Raw genomic sequence first — 16,930 nt, forward strand, 5'->3', positions numbered from 1 at the left:
CCCGAGGCCTGAACTCCTGACCACCTTGCCCAGCACCCTGCCAGAAACACGAGGTGCTGATATTTCAGAGATAAACCTAAGGGCAGTAGGATTTAGAAAGGTGAGAACACACACCAAATAATAGTAAGCAGGTGTAGTAGCCACACAAGTGCCAGGAGTAAAATCAAGGCTCAAAGATCACCAGGATCTAGCTTGTATAAGCCTCCACTGGCTGCTCAGGAGACCCATCCCCTGTGGGGGAGAGGTATAGACCACCCCCTCCCATAGTAGGATCCAGGCCTGAGCCTCTGACCCTCCTAGGATTTTGCTCCAGCCCCTCAAAGCCCAGAAACGTAGTCCTTTGTCTGAGTGGGTCACAGGGAGGAGATAACGTGGGCCTAGAATGTGCGGGGGTGAACATCTGGGCATGGCCTGCCTGGCCTGGGAGGAGGGCGGAGAGAGCTGCACAGTATCTGTGGCTGGGGCAGCCTCAGGGACGCGAGATAACCCAAAGCCCAGCACAGGAGGAAGGAGCTAGAGTGGGCCCCACCCACGCCCCAGGGCACTGGGACGGGGGCGGGCTGGTATAAGACAGCGCTCTGCCAAGGGCCGGCATGCTAGGCTCCCAGCTCAGGCCCTGACCGACATCAGATCAGACACAGCTAGGTATGAAGGGACCTCAACTATGGCTATGCGCAGGGTGGGTGGGTGGGGCCTAAAATCTCTGGACCCCAGGCATGAAGGCTGGAGGATGTCTCACAGCAAAGAAACTGAGGCTCCAGACATGTAAATACTCAGGCAGGGCAGAGGGGGAACCGGGGAGACAGGGGCTTAGACCCCAGGATCTGAGGGTAGAGGCTGGGTCTGGACCCCTGAGTGTGAAGGATATGGGCTGGGATCTGTACCTCTGGGTCTGAGGGAGGAGGCTGGGATCTGTACCTCTGTGTTTTAGGGAAGAGCCTGGGCCTAGACCCCTGGGTCTGAGGGAAGAAGCTGGGTCTGGGCTTCCCCAGGTACAGAGGACATCCCCATAGAACTCTTGCTTCCTTCCTCTCCATCCTCAGCTCCAGAAGCAGCAGCTGGTCCTCTTGAGGTGGACAGAGAGGCGGAGGGCACCATGGCTAAGTCCTCTCTCCTTTTCCTGCTGGCTCTGTCATTATCCTTAGCCCTGGGGACCATTGGAAAAGAAGGTGAGGGCTTTCCCCGGGTCACCATGGATAGCCCCCTTGGAGTCCTCACATCTGAGCACCTTCCTCCAGACCAGCTCCCTTCCCTGCCAGGCTGGACGGGGTGTCCCCGTGGTGCCCCAGGTCCCTACTGGCTGTCCGTACTCAGCATCTGTCCGTCGCTCTTGGTGGCCATCTGTGGGCGATCTGTCCTCTGGTGGCCGACGAGCACCCGTCCCGTCTCTCCACCTGTCTCCAGCGCAGCCTGCTCTCCCATCTCTGCCTCTCTCTACCTCCATGCTGGTTACCCACAGTACCTCCGTGTGTCCACACAGATCAGGGCAACAAGAGCGGAGATCGGATCATCGACGGCTACCCCTGCGAGAAAGGCTCGCATCCCTGGCAGGTGGCCCTGCTCCGAGGGGACCAGCTCCACTGCGGGGGAGTGCTGGTCCATGAGCGCTGGGTGCTCACCGCTGCCCACTGCAAGATGAGGTAGGCAGGGCAGAACTGACCCCTTGCGCCCACTTGCTTCCCAGCTTCCTGGCTCTGTTTCTGAGTCTTCCCTCTCTGGGTGTCTGTCTTCTGTCTCTGGATTTCTGTTCAGTCTCTCTCTCTCTCTCTCTCTCTCTCTCTCTCTCTCTCTCTCTGTCCACCACTCTCTGTCTCTGTGTCTTTCTCTCTCTGGATTTCTGTCTCTCTCTGTCCTTGTCTCTACCCCCGCCCCCCCACCTCCCCCCCCCCCCCCCCGTTCTGGCTCTCAGAGCAGAGTTTCTGTGTCTCTCCTGCTCCCAGTCAGTACACTGTGCAGCTTGGCAGTGACCAGATCGGTGACAACAACGCTCAGAAGATCAAGGCCACCAAGTCAGTGCGCCACCCTGGCTACTCCACGAAGACGCATGCTAACGACCTCATGCTAATCCTGCTGAATAAGCGCGTCAGGATGTCAGGCAAAGTGAAGAAAGCCAACCTGCCCAAAGGCTGCGAGCCTCCTGGGACCTCCTGTACTGTCTCTGGGTGGGGCACCACCACCAGCCCCGATGGTGAGGCCTGCGGCGGGGAGCCAGGGGCTGCTCCTCCGTCAGACCTGGGGGTCCAGGCCCAGCCTCTTCCCTCAAACCCAGAGGTCCGGGCCCAGCCTCCTCCCTCAGACACAGGGGTCCAGGCCCAGCCTCTTCCCTCAGACCTAGGGATCCAGGCCCAGCCTCCTACCTCAGTCCTAGAACACTGGCCTCCATTCCCTCTAGCACTCAGCCCCCTTCCTGACCCCAGCACCAGACCTCTAACTGACAGCTCTCCCCCTCCCCCCCACCCCAGCCACTTTCCCCAAGAACCTCATGTGCTCTGATGTCAAGCTCATCTCGGCTCAGGACTGCAAGAAGGTTTACAAGGACCTCCTCGGCAAAACCATGCTGTGTGCTGGCATCCCAGACTCCAAGACCAACACCTGCAACGTGAGCACCCCTCCCTCCCCAGCCCCCCCAGCTCCCAAATGTCTCTTCTTAGCATCCAATATAGTATCAGGCACTCAATCTACTCTGGCCTTCCACTGGGCTCGGCCTCTTGAGTTTTCCCTACTTCTTTTTTTCCGCTTGTCAGGAGCAGTAGCCTATTCAGGGGTTGGAGAGACCTAGAGGTGGCTGGAGGGCTTCGTGGGGCTGAAACAGAATGGGCAGGTGGTTCAAGAACTCCATGTTTGAGATAACTGATCATCTAAGCAATTATTTTTGTTTTGTTTTGTGTCATTTTTTTTTGAGACCAGATATATTTAACCCAGATTGGCTTGGATTTACTGTGTAGTCCCATGCTGGTCTTGAACTCTCCAACCTCCTGCTTCTGCCTCTCAAGTGCAGGGATTAGAACATGTACCACCATTTCTAGACACAGATTTCTTTTAAATGCACACACACACACACACACACACACACACACACACACACACACACACACACACAAATGCACAGTGAGCTTTAAATAAAACATGAGTCCGTCTTACTGAATTTTCCTTTCTACCCCTGGCATCGATATAAAGCTGTTTTACTATAGGATTTGCAGCTGGGCGTAATGGCTCATGCCTATAATCCTAACAACTCTGGAGGCTGAGGTCTGTAGGATCACAGATGGAATCCAGTCCCAGAAAAAAAAGCTCACAAACACCTATTCAAGCAATAAAAAAGCTGGACACAGTAGCACACGACCATCATCCCTATAACACAGAAAACATAAATAGGAGGATCATGGTGCAGGTCCACTTGGGCGAAAAGTGAGAACATAAATATCAAAGCAAACAGGGCTGGAGGCTTGGTTCAAGTGGTAGAGCACCTGCCTAACAAGTGCAAAGTCCTAAGTTCAAACTCGAGTACTGCTAACAACAACAAAATTGTGATTAGTAAGATTTTGTTTGTTTGTTTAATGTATAGGCCTCACTTGCCTGACACTAGTCTTGGTTTTGAGGCTACAACTACCCTCTTCCTCCTCCCCCCTTAACCCTTCTATCATAATTACCCATCCATGTTTGGACAATGTCTCTCTCTCTCACTCTCCCCCCACACCTCTCTGCCAAATCCCATTTCATTCCTCTTCTTTGTTGCTGACCCCTGTTTGGCCAGCTGTCCTCTCTCTCCCCATCAATCCTCCCATGTCTCCCTACTCTCAAATCTGAGGGAAGGTGTGTTAGGGATGGAGGAATAGGAGAGAGAAGTCTGGCCTAGAGAAGCAGCCTTCCCCACTCGCCTGGTGAGGGCCAGCTTCATGCATGTACAAGGTCTCAGTGAGTGAGTCTTGAGTTAACCAGGTCTTGTGCTTGAATGAATGCTCTCCTGTTATGTTCTGGAATCCTCAGTAATATTTGTTTGTTTGTTTGTTTGTTTGTTTGTTTGTTTTGGCGGTCATGGGGTCATGGCAGTCATGAACTCTGGGCCTGGGTGCTGTCCCTCAGCTCTTCAGCTCAAGGCTAGCGCTCTATCACTTGAGCCACAGCGCCACTTCTGGCTTTTTGCTTTTTGCTTATGTGTTGCTGAGGAATAGAACCCAGGGCTCTGGCATGCAAGGCAAGCGCTCTACCACTGAGCCACCTTCCCAGCCCATCCTCAGTGATATTTGAACAGGAAGCCAAGCATTGCCATTCTGCTCTGAGTCCTGCAGCTGATGTGAGAGCTCAGGCCCCGGGTTTCCAAGGATGCCTGCTCCCCCTTCCCACCCAAAGGAGCAGGGAAGAAAAAGGAGCCCCTTCTCCCACAGCACAGAGGACAGCCAATGGGCTTTGTCTGAACATAACTGATACTTGGCTCCCCGGAAGTCCCACCCCCACCCCCTCCAATTGGTTCCACTGGTCAAGGCTCAAGCCAATGTCTTCAAAGAACCCAGTGTGTCCATTTCACGACAGTAGCCCCTTTCTGCTTTCTTATTGGTTCCCAGAAATAATGGGTCTTTCTCATTGGCCAAGGTGTTCTGGTAGACCCAAGACTGAATTGGGGAATGTATGAGACTGATTAAGGTGGGGCGGGGAGGTTAAGACAGATGACTTGGCTCTGAGGCCAAAGCTAATCTTACGCTCTGTTTCCCGCAGGGTGACTCGGGGGGACCGCTGGTGTGCAATGACACCGTGCAAGGTATAGTGTCCTGGGGAACCTTTCCCTGCGGACAGCCCAACGACCCGGGGGTCTACACCCAAGTTTGCAAGTACACCAAGTGGATAAACCAAGTAATATCAAGACGTCGCTGACAGTCAAGCGAAGCCAAGCAACCGTGTACCACCAAGAGAAAAATCCACAGAAATCGGGGTGTTGAAGTTGATGAACAAGTCACATGCAGCCTCACTTTTCTTCAAAGATACTTTCAAACCTCAAAACACACCATGTCTATAAACCAGTCCAAAAAAAAAAAATTGTCGATGGAAATCCAAATGGAAAAAAGCATCACTGCGGTGGTGGACATTGTAGGGAGAAGATGGCTGTCAATGCGGACAGTTGTCACTGGAACGGACAAACACACAGATGGCTTCAGCCAAGTAATTCTAATTCCACAGAGTAATAAAAAAAATTCTTTTTCAAAAGTTGAGTGAGGTTTCAATTAATCACCACTGGGCTGTAACAAAGAGGAGAAAGGCTGGAGATGCTCTAAAGTAGATGGCTTAAGTAGTCGCTCGGTGTCTGCAGGGTTGTCAGAAAGAATTGTTAGTATCGTGGAAATGTGAAACCCAGAAAAAAATACATGCAATCCTAGCTATACAAAATGGTCCCAGACCCCCACTCAGACCCAGGAGGTCAGGCCCCAGTCCTCCTCCCTCAGACTGAGGAGTCCAGACCCCACCCTCCTCCCTCAGACTCAAGGGTCCAAGATCCATCCTTCTCCCTCAGACCCAAGATTCCAGGCCCCAGCCTCCTCCCTCTGACCCAGCGGTCCAGGCCCTATCCTCCTCTCTCAGACCCAGGAGTCCAGGCTTCATCCTCTTTCCTCAAACCCAGGAGTCCATGTCTAGTCCCTCCTCAGACCGCAGGCCTCCTCCCTCAGACTCACAAGACTGAGCCAACCTCTTCCCTTAGACCCAAGAGTCCAGACCCTAGCCCTCCTCCCTCAGACATGGGAGTCCAGGTCCCATCCCTTTTTTCACTGGCTTGTGTCACATGTCAGGGGCATTAACAGCTTTGGCTGTTAATGGACCTCATGGAGGTCCGTCAACATTTCCTTTCCGACAAGCACCCCACACCACCACCACCACCACCACCCCGCCGCCAAACTACATATAAATAATGACACCACAGGCAGATGGAGCTTGCGTGTGCCCGTCGCCCTGCCTCTGTGTGCAGGGAGGCCCGCAGGCAGGGTGTGACTTGACACCCCAGCTGAATTCACCGGAAATGAACTTCAGCACTCTTTGGGGAGGCAACTTGTAATCGTTGGAGGCAGTAGCCGCAGGAACCCAGCTTCATGAATCTAAGACACACTCCTCACACCTCCAAACTATTTTCCCTCCCTCTCTGACTGTCTGTGTCTGTCTGTCTCCCTCTGACTGTTTCTGTTTCTCTCTGTGTGTCTCTGTCTGTCTTTCTCTGTCTCCCTCTGACTCTATATCTGTCTTTTTGCATCTGTGTCTGTGTGTCCCTCTCTTTCTGTTTCTGTCTCGTGTCTGTCTCTCTGTCTCCCTCTGACTGTATATCTGTCTGTTTGCATCTGTCTGTGTGTCCCTTTCTCTGTTTCCATCTGTCTTTCTGTCTCTGTCTCCCTCTGACTCTGTCTTTTGTCTGTCTGTCTGTCACCCTCTGACTCTATATCTGTCTGCATCTGTATCTGTGTGTCCCCCTCTCTCTGTCTCTGTCTGTCTGCCTGTCTGCCTGTCTGTCTCCCTCTGACTCTATATCTTTTTCTGTCTCTGTCTTTATCTGTCTGTCTCTCTGTGTCTGTCACCCTCTGACTCTGTATCTGTCTGTTTGCATCTGTTTCTATGTGTCCTTTTCTCTGTGTGTGTCTGTCTGTCATTCTGTCTGTAGGTCTGTCTCTCTGTTGCTAAGGATGGAACTTGGAGTCGCATACATGATAAGCACCAGCTTAACCACTGAGCCATTACCCATCAGGCAGCTCTCATTTGGTTTTATTTTTTTGGTTTTGCATCTTGATACCGGCTCTTGCTACATAACCTAGTCTGATCTTAAAACTCCAGATCCTTCTTTCTCAGCCTCCAGAGTGCTGGGATTGCAGGCGTATGCCACTGCGCCCCGATGATTGGCCACTCCCGCTACATTCCTTCCTTATCTCCATTCATCTTTAAAATGAAATGCTGAGCGCCTACGCTTCCAGTTACGATAAACATTAAGCCTGTGTATAGAAAGTGCTGGAAATTGTCCACAGAAGCATTTGATGAGTATTGGTTTTTATTGTGATTTCTGATTTTTTTTTCCTGCTTCTACTCTCACTAAGAAATCTTGGGGGGGGGGGGTCGATGTACATTATGGGGTTTGAACTCCTGGCCTTGGGGTTGGGCTGGCATGACCGCCCTCATTGGAAGTGGAGTTCCAATTCAGGTTCCTCCACTTCCTATGTGCTTGACCTTGAGCAATTAAGTTCCCTTCTGCGGAACGCAGAGGTGGGCAGGAGAAGGCTGTGTGTCACCACTTGGTCAACATTTCCCAAGCTTCCTCTGAGCCAGGTTCCTGTGCACGTACTGCAGGCTCGGCAGGGAGGCAGCCCCACGGCCTGCCCTCCAGGAGCTGGAGGTCCAGTGGGGGACACAAGGCCTCCTATCCAGATGGCCCCAGTCCAGGGTGACTGGAAGAAGGCACCTGCTGTGGGCATTCACGTGAAAGACTGACTAACCTTCCACAGCAGGTGCACACTGGGTGGTGATCTGGGAAGGCTGCGTGGAAGAGGTGACGCTTGCCTAGACTGGAAGGGCAAGTGGTGACTGGCAGGAAAAGGTGGGAACAGCACGTTCAGGGAGAAGGCTCAGAGCCTCACAGGCTTTCCCGCCCAGGCTGGAAAAAGATCCTCAGATCTCTCAGCCTCTGGAGTCCTAGGATGACGGGCACAAGCCACCAGTGCCCAGCATTGTATAATGCCTTTTAGAATGGCTCCAAGAACATAGCAACATTGAGCACACACGCATTTCCTCCAGAGACAAGAGGAGGCCCAGAAAATGGTGAGCAGAAATAATCAGAGAATCTAGAAGAAAGGGAGCGAGACACAGATCCAAGACAAAGAGGAAAATGCAGAGACAAAGCAGAGAGGGTCAGAAAGATGGAGATCGAGGCAGAGGGAAGCGAGATACACAGGCAGAGACTGGGACAAAGAGAGACGCGCTCCAACCAAATGGGGGTTACAGGTGGGACCAGAGACCCCCACAGGAGGGTGGGAGAGGGATCAGGGGAGCCTAAAGTTCTGAAGGACTGCCGTTCAGGACAGGACAAAGGGAAGCCATGGGCCTAGCCTCCCACCGCCCTTCCTGGAAGAGGAGTTGAGAAACAGAGACAAGGACAGCACAGGACCAACCCTGGGAACAGAGCTCCATTGTGCCACCCTTTCCCCGTTGCCCACCCAGCCTGGGGCAGGGCACAGCTCACACCCTCCTGGAGACAGAGAGGTCATCGCACCCACAGAAGGACAGGCAGGTGAGTCACCCTGATGGCCCTGAACCTGAGTGGTTGGTTCCAGTGCCCCATAACCCCGGGCAGCCGGAGGGCTGCTGCTCCTGAGCACTCCTGGATGGGAGATGGAAGTCATGGAGGCTAGGAGCAGAGGTGGGGGCCAGGGAGCTAGTCTCTGCCTCACAATTTGCATTTGATCCTCAAGAAAGCATCTGTCTCTACCACTTAAAAACCTAACATGAAGAACTACTCCAGCTCCCTTCCTTCAGTCTGAGCGGTCCAGACCTCAGCCTCTTCCCTCAGACACCAGGGTCCAGGCCTCAGCCTTCTCCCTCAGACACAGGGATCTAGACCCAAGCCTCCTCCCTCAGACTGAGGGAACCAGATCCCAGCCTCTTCCTCAGGACCCAGGGGGTCAGACTCCAACCTCTTCCCTCAAACACAGGGGTTCATGCCCAGCCTCTTCCCTCAGACCAAAGGTCCAGGCCCAGCCTCCTCCTTCAGACACAGGGGTCCAGGGCCAAGCCTCCTCCCTCAGACCCAGGGTCCAGACCCAACTTCCTCCCTCAGACCCAAGGGTTCAGGCCCAGCCTCCTCCCTCAGACCAGGTGTAGCAAGGCTGGCTGCCTCCTTCCTGGAACTGAATTAGGGGTCATGGGTAGCTGCTGTGGGGGCAGAAGGAATGTGGGCATTCTCAGAAAGAAAAGGGAGAGGCTGACCTAGGGGCTACTGGGGTATAAAGGAAGAGCAGGGACGTGGAGGCTCAGGGACGAGAGTCTGGGAGGCAGGGCACCAGGCAGTAACCTGTAACCTGTGACCTGCAGCTCTGTGCTGTCCCTCTCCCACTTGCAGTCCCTCCACTCCCGCCTTACTCTCTGTCCCCTGCCTGCAGGTCAGGAGATGCTGTTCTTCTCCTCCAGCCCAAGAACTCCAGAAGGTAAGACAAGGAGCATGCGCATACACACACACACAGCCTGCAGGTAAGACAAGGAACACGCACACGTGCACGCACTCACTCACAGCCTGCAGGTAAGACAAGATACATGCACACACACACACACTCACAGCCTGCAGGTAAGACAAGGTACATGCACACACACACACACACAGAGCCTACAGGTAAGACAAGGTACATGCACACACACACACACACACACACACACTCACAGCCTGCAGGTAAGACAAGATACATGCACACACACACACACTCACAGCCTGCAGGTAAGATAAGGTACATGCACACACACACACACACACACACACACACACACACAGAGCCTGCAGGTAAGACAAGGTACATGCACACACACACACAGAGCCTACAGGTAAGACAAGGAACACACACACACATACACACAGCCTGCAGGTAAGACAAGGAACACACACACACACCCACAGAGCCTGAAGGTAAGACAAGGTACATGCACACACACACACACACACACACACAGCCTGCAGGTAAGACAAGGAACACACACGTGTGCGCACACACACTCACAGCCTACAGGTAAGACAAGGTACATGCACACACACACACACACACACACACACACACACTCACAACCTGCAGGTAAGACAAGGAACACGCACATGTGCACGCACACACTCACAGCCTGCAGGTAAGACAAGGTACATGCACACACACACACACACTCACAGCCTGCAGGTAAGACAAGGAACACGCACGTGTGCGCACACACACTCACAGCCTACAGGTAAGACAAGGTACATGCACACACACACACACAGAGCCTGCAGGTAAGACAAGGTACATGCACACACACACACACACACACACACACACACACAGAGCTTGTAGTTAAGACAAGGAGCATGCTTGAGGGCTGGGAAGGAGGCTCAGTGGTAGAGCGCTTGCCTTGCATGCCTGAGGCCCTGGGTTTGATTCCTCAGCACCACATAAGCTAAAAGAAAAAAGCTGGAAGTGGCGCTGTGGCTCAAGTGGTAGAGCACTAGCCTTGAGCTGAAGAGCTGAGGGACAGTGTCCAGACCCAGAGTTCAGGCCCCACGACTGGACCCAAAAAAAAAAAAAAAAGACAAGGAGTATGCAGACACACACACACACACACACACACACACACACACACACACACACACACACACACACCACACACCACACACACACACGCACACAGCCTGCAAAGGGTGGGTGCAGAGAAAAGTGTCCCACCGAAGGTTGGGTGCTGGTGTTCACACCTGCCATCCTAGCTACTCAGGAGGCTGAGATCTGAGGACTGTGGTTCAAAGCCAGCCGGGGCAGGAAAGTCTGTGAGATTCTAATCTCCAATGAACCACCAGAAAACCAAAGTAGAGCTGTGGCTCAAGTGGTTGAACGCTCACCTTGAGTGAAAAAGCTAAGAGACAACGCCCAGACCCTGTGTTCAGCCCTAGGACAGGTGTGCACACATTCCACAGATAGGAAGATAGGAGATCCCTAGGCTGATTCCTAGTTGCTGGGAAAGGAAGAGAAGCAAGATTTGAGGATGCAGAAAGGAGAAGTCACTAAGTCTTACTGGGAGTCAGTGAGTGGGTCCCAGGGGTTCTCTGGGCTCTTTCCTTCACAGATTTCTCAGCTGGAGGACAAGGGAAGGAGGTTTTTTGAGGGGGCACAAGAAATCAGGAAAGGGCAGAGGTCAAGGGCAGTAGAGCAGGGCCAGTCTGGGAGGACAGGGAGGGTGAGGGCTGTGTTTCTGACTAATAGCACATTTGCCTCCCTCTCTCCCCCAGGATTCACCATGAGGACACTGAGCCTGTGGTTACTTCTCCTTGCTTCAGGTAAGGGTGAAAGTAGAGGGGGCCAGGCATGATCTTGTGATGGGGGAGGGGTAATGTGCTTGGAGAGGGAGTTGAAGATGGGGGGCGGGGCTTAGGAAGGAAGCGAATCTGAGCTTGGAGATAAGAGTTTAGCCACCGGTGACTCACCCCTGTCATCCTTGCTACTGGAGAGGATCTGGGGATCTTAGTTCAAAGCCAGCCCAGGCTGGAACATCTGTGAGACTCTTATCTCCAATTAACCACCAAAAAGCTGGAGGTAGAGGTGTGGCTCAACTGGTAGAGTGCTACTCTTGATCACCAAAGCTAAGGGACAGCACCCAGGCCCTAAGTTCAAGCCCCAGTCCTGGCACAAAAATAAATAAAAACCTCTTTTTTTGTTGTTTTGAAAGAGTATCAGATGAGGGCTGGGAAGGTGGCTCAGTGGTAGAGTGCTTGCCTTGCATGCATGAGGCCCTGGGTTCAATTCCTCAGCACCACATAAGCAGAAAAAGGCAGATGTGGCGCAGTGGCTCAAGTGGTAGAGTGCTAGCCTGGAGCTGAAGAGCTGAGGGACAGTGCCCAGGCCCAGAGTTCAAGCCCCACAGCCGACAAAAAGTAAAAATGAGTATCGGATGAGTTTAGCTGTCAGGGTGGGAGGAACAGAGGTGAGGAAGTGGGAGGCGGGAGGGAGGCTGGGGGATGACTGGATGACCAGGATGATGAGCCTGGTTCAGTGTGTGACAGGCCTGGGAAAGGAGCCTTGTCGGGGACTGTCCCAGTGGACAGGCCTGGATCTCCGGGCCCTCTGTGACCCAGTGCCCCTGTTCCTCAGCCTGGGCAGAGGAGCAGGACAAAGTGATGCACAGCAGTCCCTACCACCTGGACGCCCACCCCTTCCAGGCTGCACTCTTCACCTCTGGCCACTTGTTCTGCGGTGGGGTCCTGGTGGACCGTCAGTGGGTGCTCACAGCAGCCCACTGCAAAAAACCGTGAGTAGCTGCCTCAGATGGGGGGGGGACAAGGAGGCTCTGGAGAGGGTTCAGGCAGAGAGAAGCCCCCAGATGGCTTCAAACCTTGATCCACAGCTCTCTCAGCCCCTGGAGTAGCTGGGATTACAGATGTGAGCCACCAGGGGTGCACTACCTGTTCTTTTCCTTTTTCTTTGTTCTGGAACAGAGTCTCTCTGTGTGGCCCATTCTGGCCTGAAACTCACAATCCTCCTGCCTCTCCCTCCTGAGTGCTGGGATTTCAGTTTACTTGTCCCACTGAGCTCAGTCCTTCCTTTCTGACCCAATGCACCGCCCCCCCCCACACACCTCCTTCTCCCTCCTTCTGACCTCTCCTCATCTCTTCTCTTCTCTTTTCCTCCCTCCTTCTTTCCCTTCCTTCCCAACCCTTTCCTTCCTTCTTACCCAATGCTCTCTCTTTCTCCCTCTCCCTCTTTCCCTCCTTCCTTCCTTCCCCCCTCTCTCTCTTTCTCTGTGTCTCTCCCCCCCCCCCTCGTTCTAGATGGGCAAATACTCTATCACTAGAGCCACAGATCAGCATTTCCACTCTGCAGCTGGTGGGGCCTGTGGAAGCAAACCCGGGGGGCATGGGGTGCTGACTGGACACCCCAGGCAGGGGGGAGGAGGAAGGACAATTCTGGAGAAGTCTGGAGGATGGAACCACCCTGCACTAGGCCTGGGGAAGCAGGCAGGGGATTCTGGGCCCTGTCGAGGACTCAGCCACAGCCTCAGGGCTCCAGGTGAGACGCGGACCCCTTTGCAGGCAACTGCAGGTCTACCTGGGGAAGCACAACCTCCATCACCAGGGGAGCTCCGAGGAGGAGTTCACTGTGGTCCGCAAGGTCGTCCACCCCAACTACCGCCCCAAGACCCGTGACAATGACCTCATGCTGCTGCATCTGGCTCGGCCCGTGAAGACCTCTCATAGGATACAGCCACTGCCAAAGGAGCCCAACTGCTCGGCCCATAAGTCCCACTGCCAAACCCTGGGCTGGGACAAGACAGAAGAGAGTCAGTAAGGGGATTGGGGGTGGGGGGAGGTACTGGGGGAAGGCCCAAGGAAAGGGCCAAAAGGAACACGGAACAGCAGGTAGTGGGGCTATGGGAGGGAACGTTAACAATGAATGGCAGGACCCAGGGACCCATGTATTCATGGGCAGAAGGTCCACAGGAGAGAGAAGGTTGAGAATTTGGGGGGCGATGAGTGTTCAGCCAATGGAGAAAGCAAACAGGGCAATGAAGAGCAGAGAAGGATGTGCCATAAAATGCTGGGCCCAGAACCTGGTGCTGTGGTTCACACCTATAATCCCAGCTACTCGGGAGGCTGAGTTCTGAGGATGGTAGTTTGAAGTCAGTCCAAACAGAAAAGTCCCATGAGATTCGTATCTCCTAGTAATCAGAAAAAGCCAAAAGTGAAGTTGTGGTTCAAAGTGGTAGGACACTAACTAACCTCAGGGACAGTGCCCAGGTCCTGAGTTCAAGCCTCAGCACTGACACAAAAATAAAGTTAAAAGGGAAAAAAAAAAAAGGATGCCCTGATGAGAAAAAAAATTGAAGGAAAGAAGAAGTAACTGGAGGACATCAGTGTACAAGGCAACCAAAGGAAGCACATCAACTGAGAGAGAAAATGGTACAGAAAGTGTGCAGGGGACAAGGCCAGCATTCGGGGCGGTGGCGGGGGGCAGAGGTGATTGGCCAGCTCTACCTCAAAAACAAACAAAACATAAATTAATGGGAAAGAGCCAGTAGTCATGAGGAGTCACTAGAGGAGAAACTAGGGAAGAGACAATTCCAATAGATGAGCAGGACCCACTGAAGGTGAATGAAGAGATTAATAATAATAATATAAGCTGGGCACCGGTGGCTCCCTCCTGTCATCCCAGCTACTTGGGAAGCTGAGATCTGAGGATCGCAGTTCAAAGCCAGCCAGGGCAGGAAAGTCCGTGAGACTCTTATCTCCAATAAATCACTAGAAAACCGGAAGTGGTGCTGTGGTTCAAGAAGTAGAATGCTCCCTTTGAGCTGAAGAGCTGAGGGACAGCGCCCAGGCCCAGAGTTCAAACCCCATAACCAACCAAAAGCAAAGAATAATAATATAGGCAACTGGATTTTTAAAAAAATAGGAAATGAGAGCCAATAAAGAAGAGTAGGGTCAATAGGAAAAGACCAATAGGGGAGATGGACTGTTAGCTGAAGGGCCAATAGGAAAGGAGAGCCAGTGAAGGAGGGTGGGGTCAATAGCCAAGGATTAATGAGGGAGAAGGACTATTGAATGAAGGGCCACTAGGAAACGACAGTTAACAGAAGACAGGGCTGATTGGGTAAGGACCAATGTCAAGTAGTGACTACTCAGAATGATTAGTCGTTGGGCCAAGAAAGGCCCAAGGAAGGACACCCTACCAGGGTGCATGCAATGGAAGAAAGTCCTAAAGGTCGACAGGAATTTCCAGAAGAAGACGGGACAAACAGTACAGAACGTGAGAATCAATAGGAAATGAGGATTAGGGAGGAGATGATGAAGAAGGAAGTTGGGCCCATGAGAGGAAAGATTGATAGCAAAAGGGACCAGTCAGGAGGCTGTGACCATAGAAATGGGGTGCGGGGAGGGGTCTAAGCATGAGAGGCAGAGGGGACCAATGGGAAATAAGGACAATTGGAGGGTGGGAGCAGAATGGTTGGGGAGGTCTGGGAAGGGCGGGGCCTGCTGAGTCTGACCCACCCCTTTCCCAGCAGGTGTTTTTCCTGACAACATTAACTGTCCTGAAGTCCACCTGGTGCCGAAGACAGACTGTGAGGGAGCCTACCCCGGCCATATCACCCGGACCATGGTGTGTGCCAGCAGTGACCAGGAAGGAGCAGATTCCTGCCAGGTGAACCAACCCAGACCTGCTGGCCAGGCAGCCAAGGACACCCCGCTAGACACAGGCAGGGAGAGACGCAGACCGAAACAGCTGCACAGAGATGGGGACACCAGGGCAGAGGCGGGAAAGGGGGAGAAGACTCCACGCCACAGGAAGAGACACAGCAAGGGATAGGCAGAGAGAGACCGCCAAGAGAGACAGAAGGCAGAGACCAAGAGCCAGAGAGATCCAGAATGGTGGCAGGGGCTGTGCTAGCCGACTATTCCCCCTCCTCCTCCTCCTCTTCCCCCTTTTCCTTCTCCTCCGCTTTCTTCCTTCCTTCCTTTCCTTCTTCCTTCTCTTTTTTCCTCCTTCCTTCCTTCCTTTCTTTCTCCTTCTTTCTTTCCTTCTTCCTTCCTTTCTTTCTTTTTTCTTTCTTCCTTCTCTCTTTTTTTCTTTCCTCCTTCCTTCCCCCCTCCCTCCCTTCCTTCCTTCCTTTCTTTCCTTCTTTCTTTTTTTTTTCTTTTTTGTCGGTCATGGGCCCTGAACTCTGGGCCTGGGCACTGTCCCTCAGCTCTTCAGCTCAAGGCTAGAGCTCTACCACTTGAGCCACAGCTCCACTTCCAGCTTTTTCTGCTTATGTGGTGCTCAGGAATTGAACCCAGGGCCTCAGGCATGCAAGGCAAGCGCTCTACCACTGAGCCACCTTCCCAGCCCTTTCCTTCTTTCTTTCTTTCTTTCTTTCCTTCTTCCTTCCTTTTTCCTTCCTTCCTTTATTTCTTTCTTTCCGTCTTCCTTTCTTCCTTCCTTTACTTCTTTCTTTCCTTCTTTTTTTCTTCCTTCTTTCCTTTCTTTCTTTCTTTCTTCCTTCTTTCTTTCATTTGTGATACTAGGATTTAAACTCAAAGCCTTGAACTTGCTTGACAGGCACTTTTCCACTTGAGCTATAACACCCGTCCCTCCCTCTCTGCCTCCTTCCCTCCCTCCCTTCTTTCCTTCCTTGCAGATAAGGTCTCTCCCTTTCTCCCTGAGGTCAACCTCGGGTCAACAGTCTCCTCTCTGTGCCTCCCCTGTATGGCTGGCTTTCACAGTCACATCCAGCTTGCTCTGTGGAGATGGGAAGTTTTGCTCAATCCCCCCTCTCCATCCTGGCTGGCCTAGAACCTCGATCCCCTCCACAGTCCTGCCTCCTGCGTGTGTGGCATGGCCAGGGTTTCTCTTCCAGGAGTCAGGCTATGAGTACAGCACACTGCCGTCACCCTTCCATCGTTCTCCCTCCACCCCCACCCCCGTTTTTCAGCCACTCTCCCCCTCCCTCTGGCTTCTAAATCACACTCTCTCCCTCTTTCTGACAGGGTGATTCCGAGGGCCCCCTGATATGTGACAACCATCTCCGGGGCATTATGGCTTGGGGTGATTCCCCCAGCGGATCCAAGAACAAACTAGGAGTCTACACCGATATCTGCATGCATCTCCAATGGGTGAAGAACATCATTCGCCAGGATGACTCTGGCCTGTGACAACCCAGGCTTGACCTCCAACCCCACCGGCTGGCCCCACGCTTGACCTCTGACCCCACCTGCTGGCCCCATGCTTGACTTCCAACTCCACCAGCTGGCCCCACTCTTGACTCCCAACTGCACTGTCTAGATCCTCAATATTCCCATCCCCAGCCCCTGCTGAGATCTGGCCCCGCATGTTTAATAAAGACACAAGACCGCAGACTCTGCCTGATCCCTTGGGGATGAACTCCCTCGGTCAACAGCTCCTGCCTGAGACATTAGGGCAATTGAGGCAAGAAATACATGGGCCAGTGCACCCCATGTGCTTACAGACACCACTGAACCATGTGGAGTTGTCACTAATAGAAGCTCTTTGTGCTGGGTGCCGGTGGCTTGTGCCTGTGGCTTACGCCTGTCACCCTAGCTCCTCAGGAGGCTGAGATCTGAGGATCGTGGTTCAAAGCCAGCCCAGGCAGGAATGTCTGTGAGACTCTTTTTTTGGGGGGGTCCAGTCGTGGGGCCTGAACTCTGGGCCTGGGCGCTGTCCCTCAGCTCTTCAGCTCAAGGCTAGCGCTCTACCACTTG

The 16,930-nt window shown here is 53.1% G+C and overlaps 2 protein-coding genes across 2 annotated transcripts; both read left to right on the top strand.

The window, feature by feature from the left end:
- Positions 1-1,080: 1,080 nt before the first annotated feature.
- On the top strand, positions 1,081-5,164 carry Klk7 (kallikrein related peptidase 7). Its single transcript, XM_070000456.1, has 5 exons — positions 1,081-1,169; positions 1,481-1,640; positions 1,941-2,188; positions 2,463-2,599; positions 4,714-5,164. Exons 1-5 carry the CDS (start codon positions 1,097-1,099, stop codon positions 4,867-4,869), a joined length of 774 nt encoding a protein of 257 aa, XP_069856557.1. The 5' UTR covers positions 1,081-1,096; the 3' UTR covers positions 4,870-5,164.
- A 5,813-nt stretch (positions 5,165-10,977) lies between these two features.
- Positions 10,978-16,546, top strand: Klk6 (kallikrein related peptidase 6). The gene is made up of 5 exons (XM_070000455.1): positions 10,978-11,017; positions 11,829-11,985; positions 12,767-13,014; positions 14,737-14,873; positions 16,199-16,546. Exons 1-5 carry the CDS (start codon positions 10,978-10,980, stop codon positions 16,361-16,363), a joined length of 747 nt encoding a protein of 248 aa, XP_069856556.1. The 3' UTR covers positions 16,364-16,546.
- The last annotated feature ends 384 nt before the right edge of the window (positions 16,547-16,930 follow it).

The sequence above is a fragment of the Dipodomys merriami genome, unplaced genomic scaffold (genome assembly GCF_024711535.1).
Source record: "Dipodomys merriami isolate MVZ:Mamm:240054 unplaced genomic scaffold, mDipMer1.0.p SCAF_57, whole genome shotgun sequence".
NCBI lineage: Eukaryota > Metazoa > Chordata > Mammalia > Rodentia > Heteromyidae > Dipodomys > Dipodomys merriami.

Excerpts from the sequence above, each read along its gene's own strand:
- Klk7 (XM_070000456.1), top strand. The coding sequence starts at position 1,097 with ATGGCTAAGTCCTCTCTCCTTTTCCTGCTGGCTCTGTCATTATCCTTA. Across the intron at positions 1,170-1,480 it reads GGGGACCATTGGAAAAGAAG|ATCAGGGCAACAAGAGCGGA; the intron begins GTGAGGGCTTTC and ends GTGTCCACACAG. Across the intron at positions 2,189-2,462 it reads CACCACCACCAGCCCCGATG|CCACTTTCCCCAAGAACCTC; the intron begins GTGAGGCCTGCG and ends CCCCCACCCCAG.
- Klk6 (XM_070000455.1), top strand. The coding sequence starts at position 10,978 with ATGAGGACACTGAGCCTGTGGTTACTTCTCCTTGCTTCAG. Across the intron at positions 13,015-14,736 it reads CTGGGACAAGACAGAAGAGA|GTGTTTTTCCTGACAACATT; the intron begins GTCAGTAAGGGG and ends CTTTCCCAGCAG. Across the intron at positions 14,874-16,198 it reads AAGGAGCAGATTCCTGCCAG|GGTGATTCCGAGGGCCCCCT; the intron begins GTGAACCAACCC and ends TCTTTCTGACAG.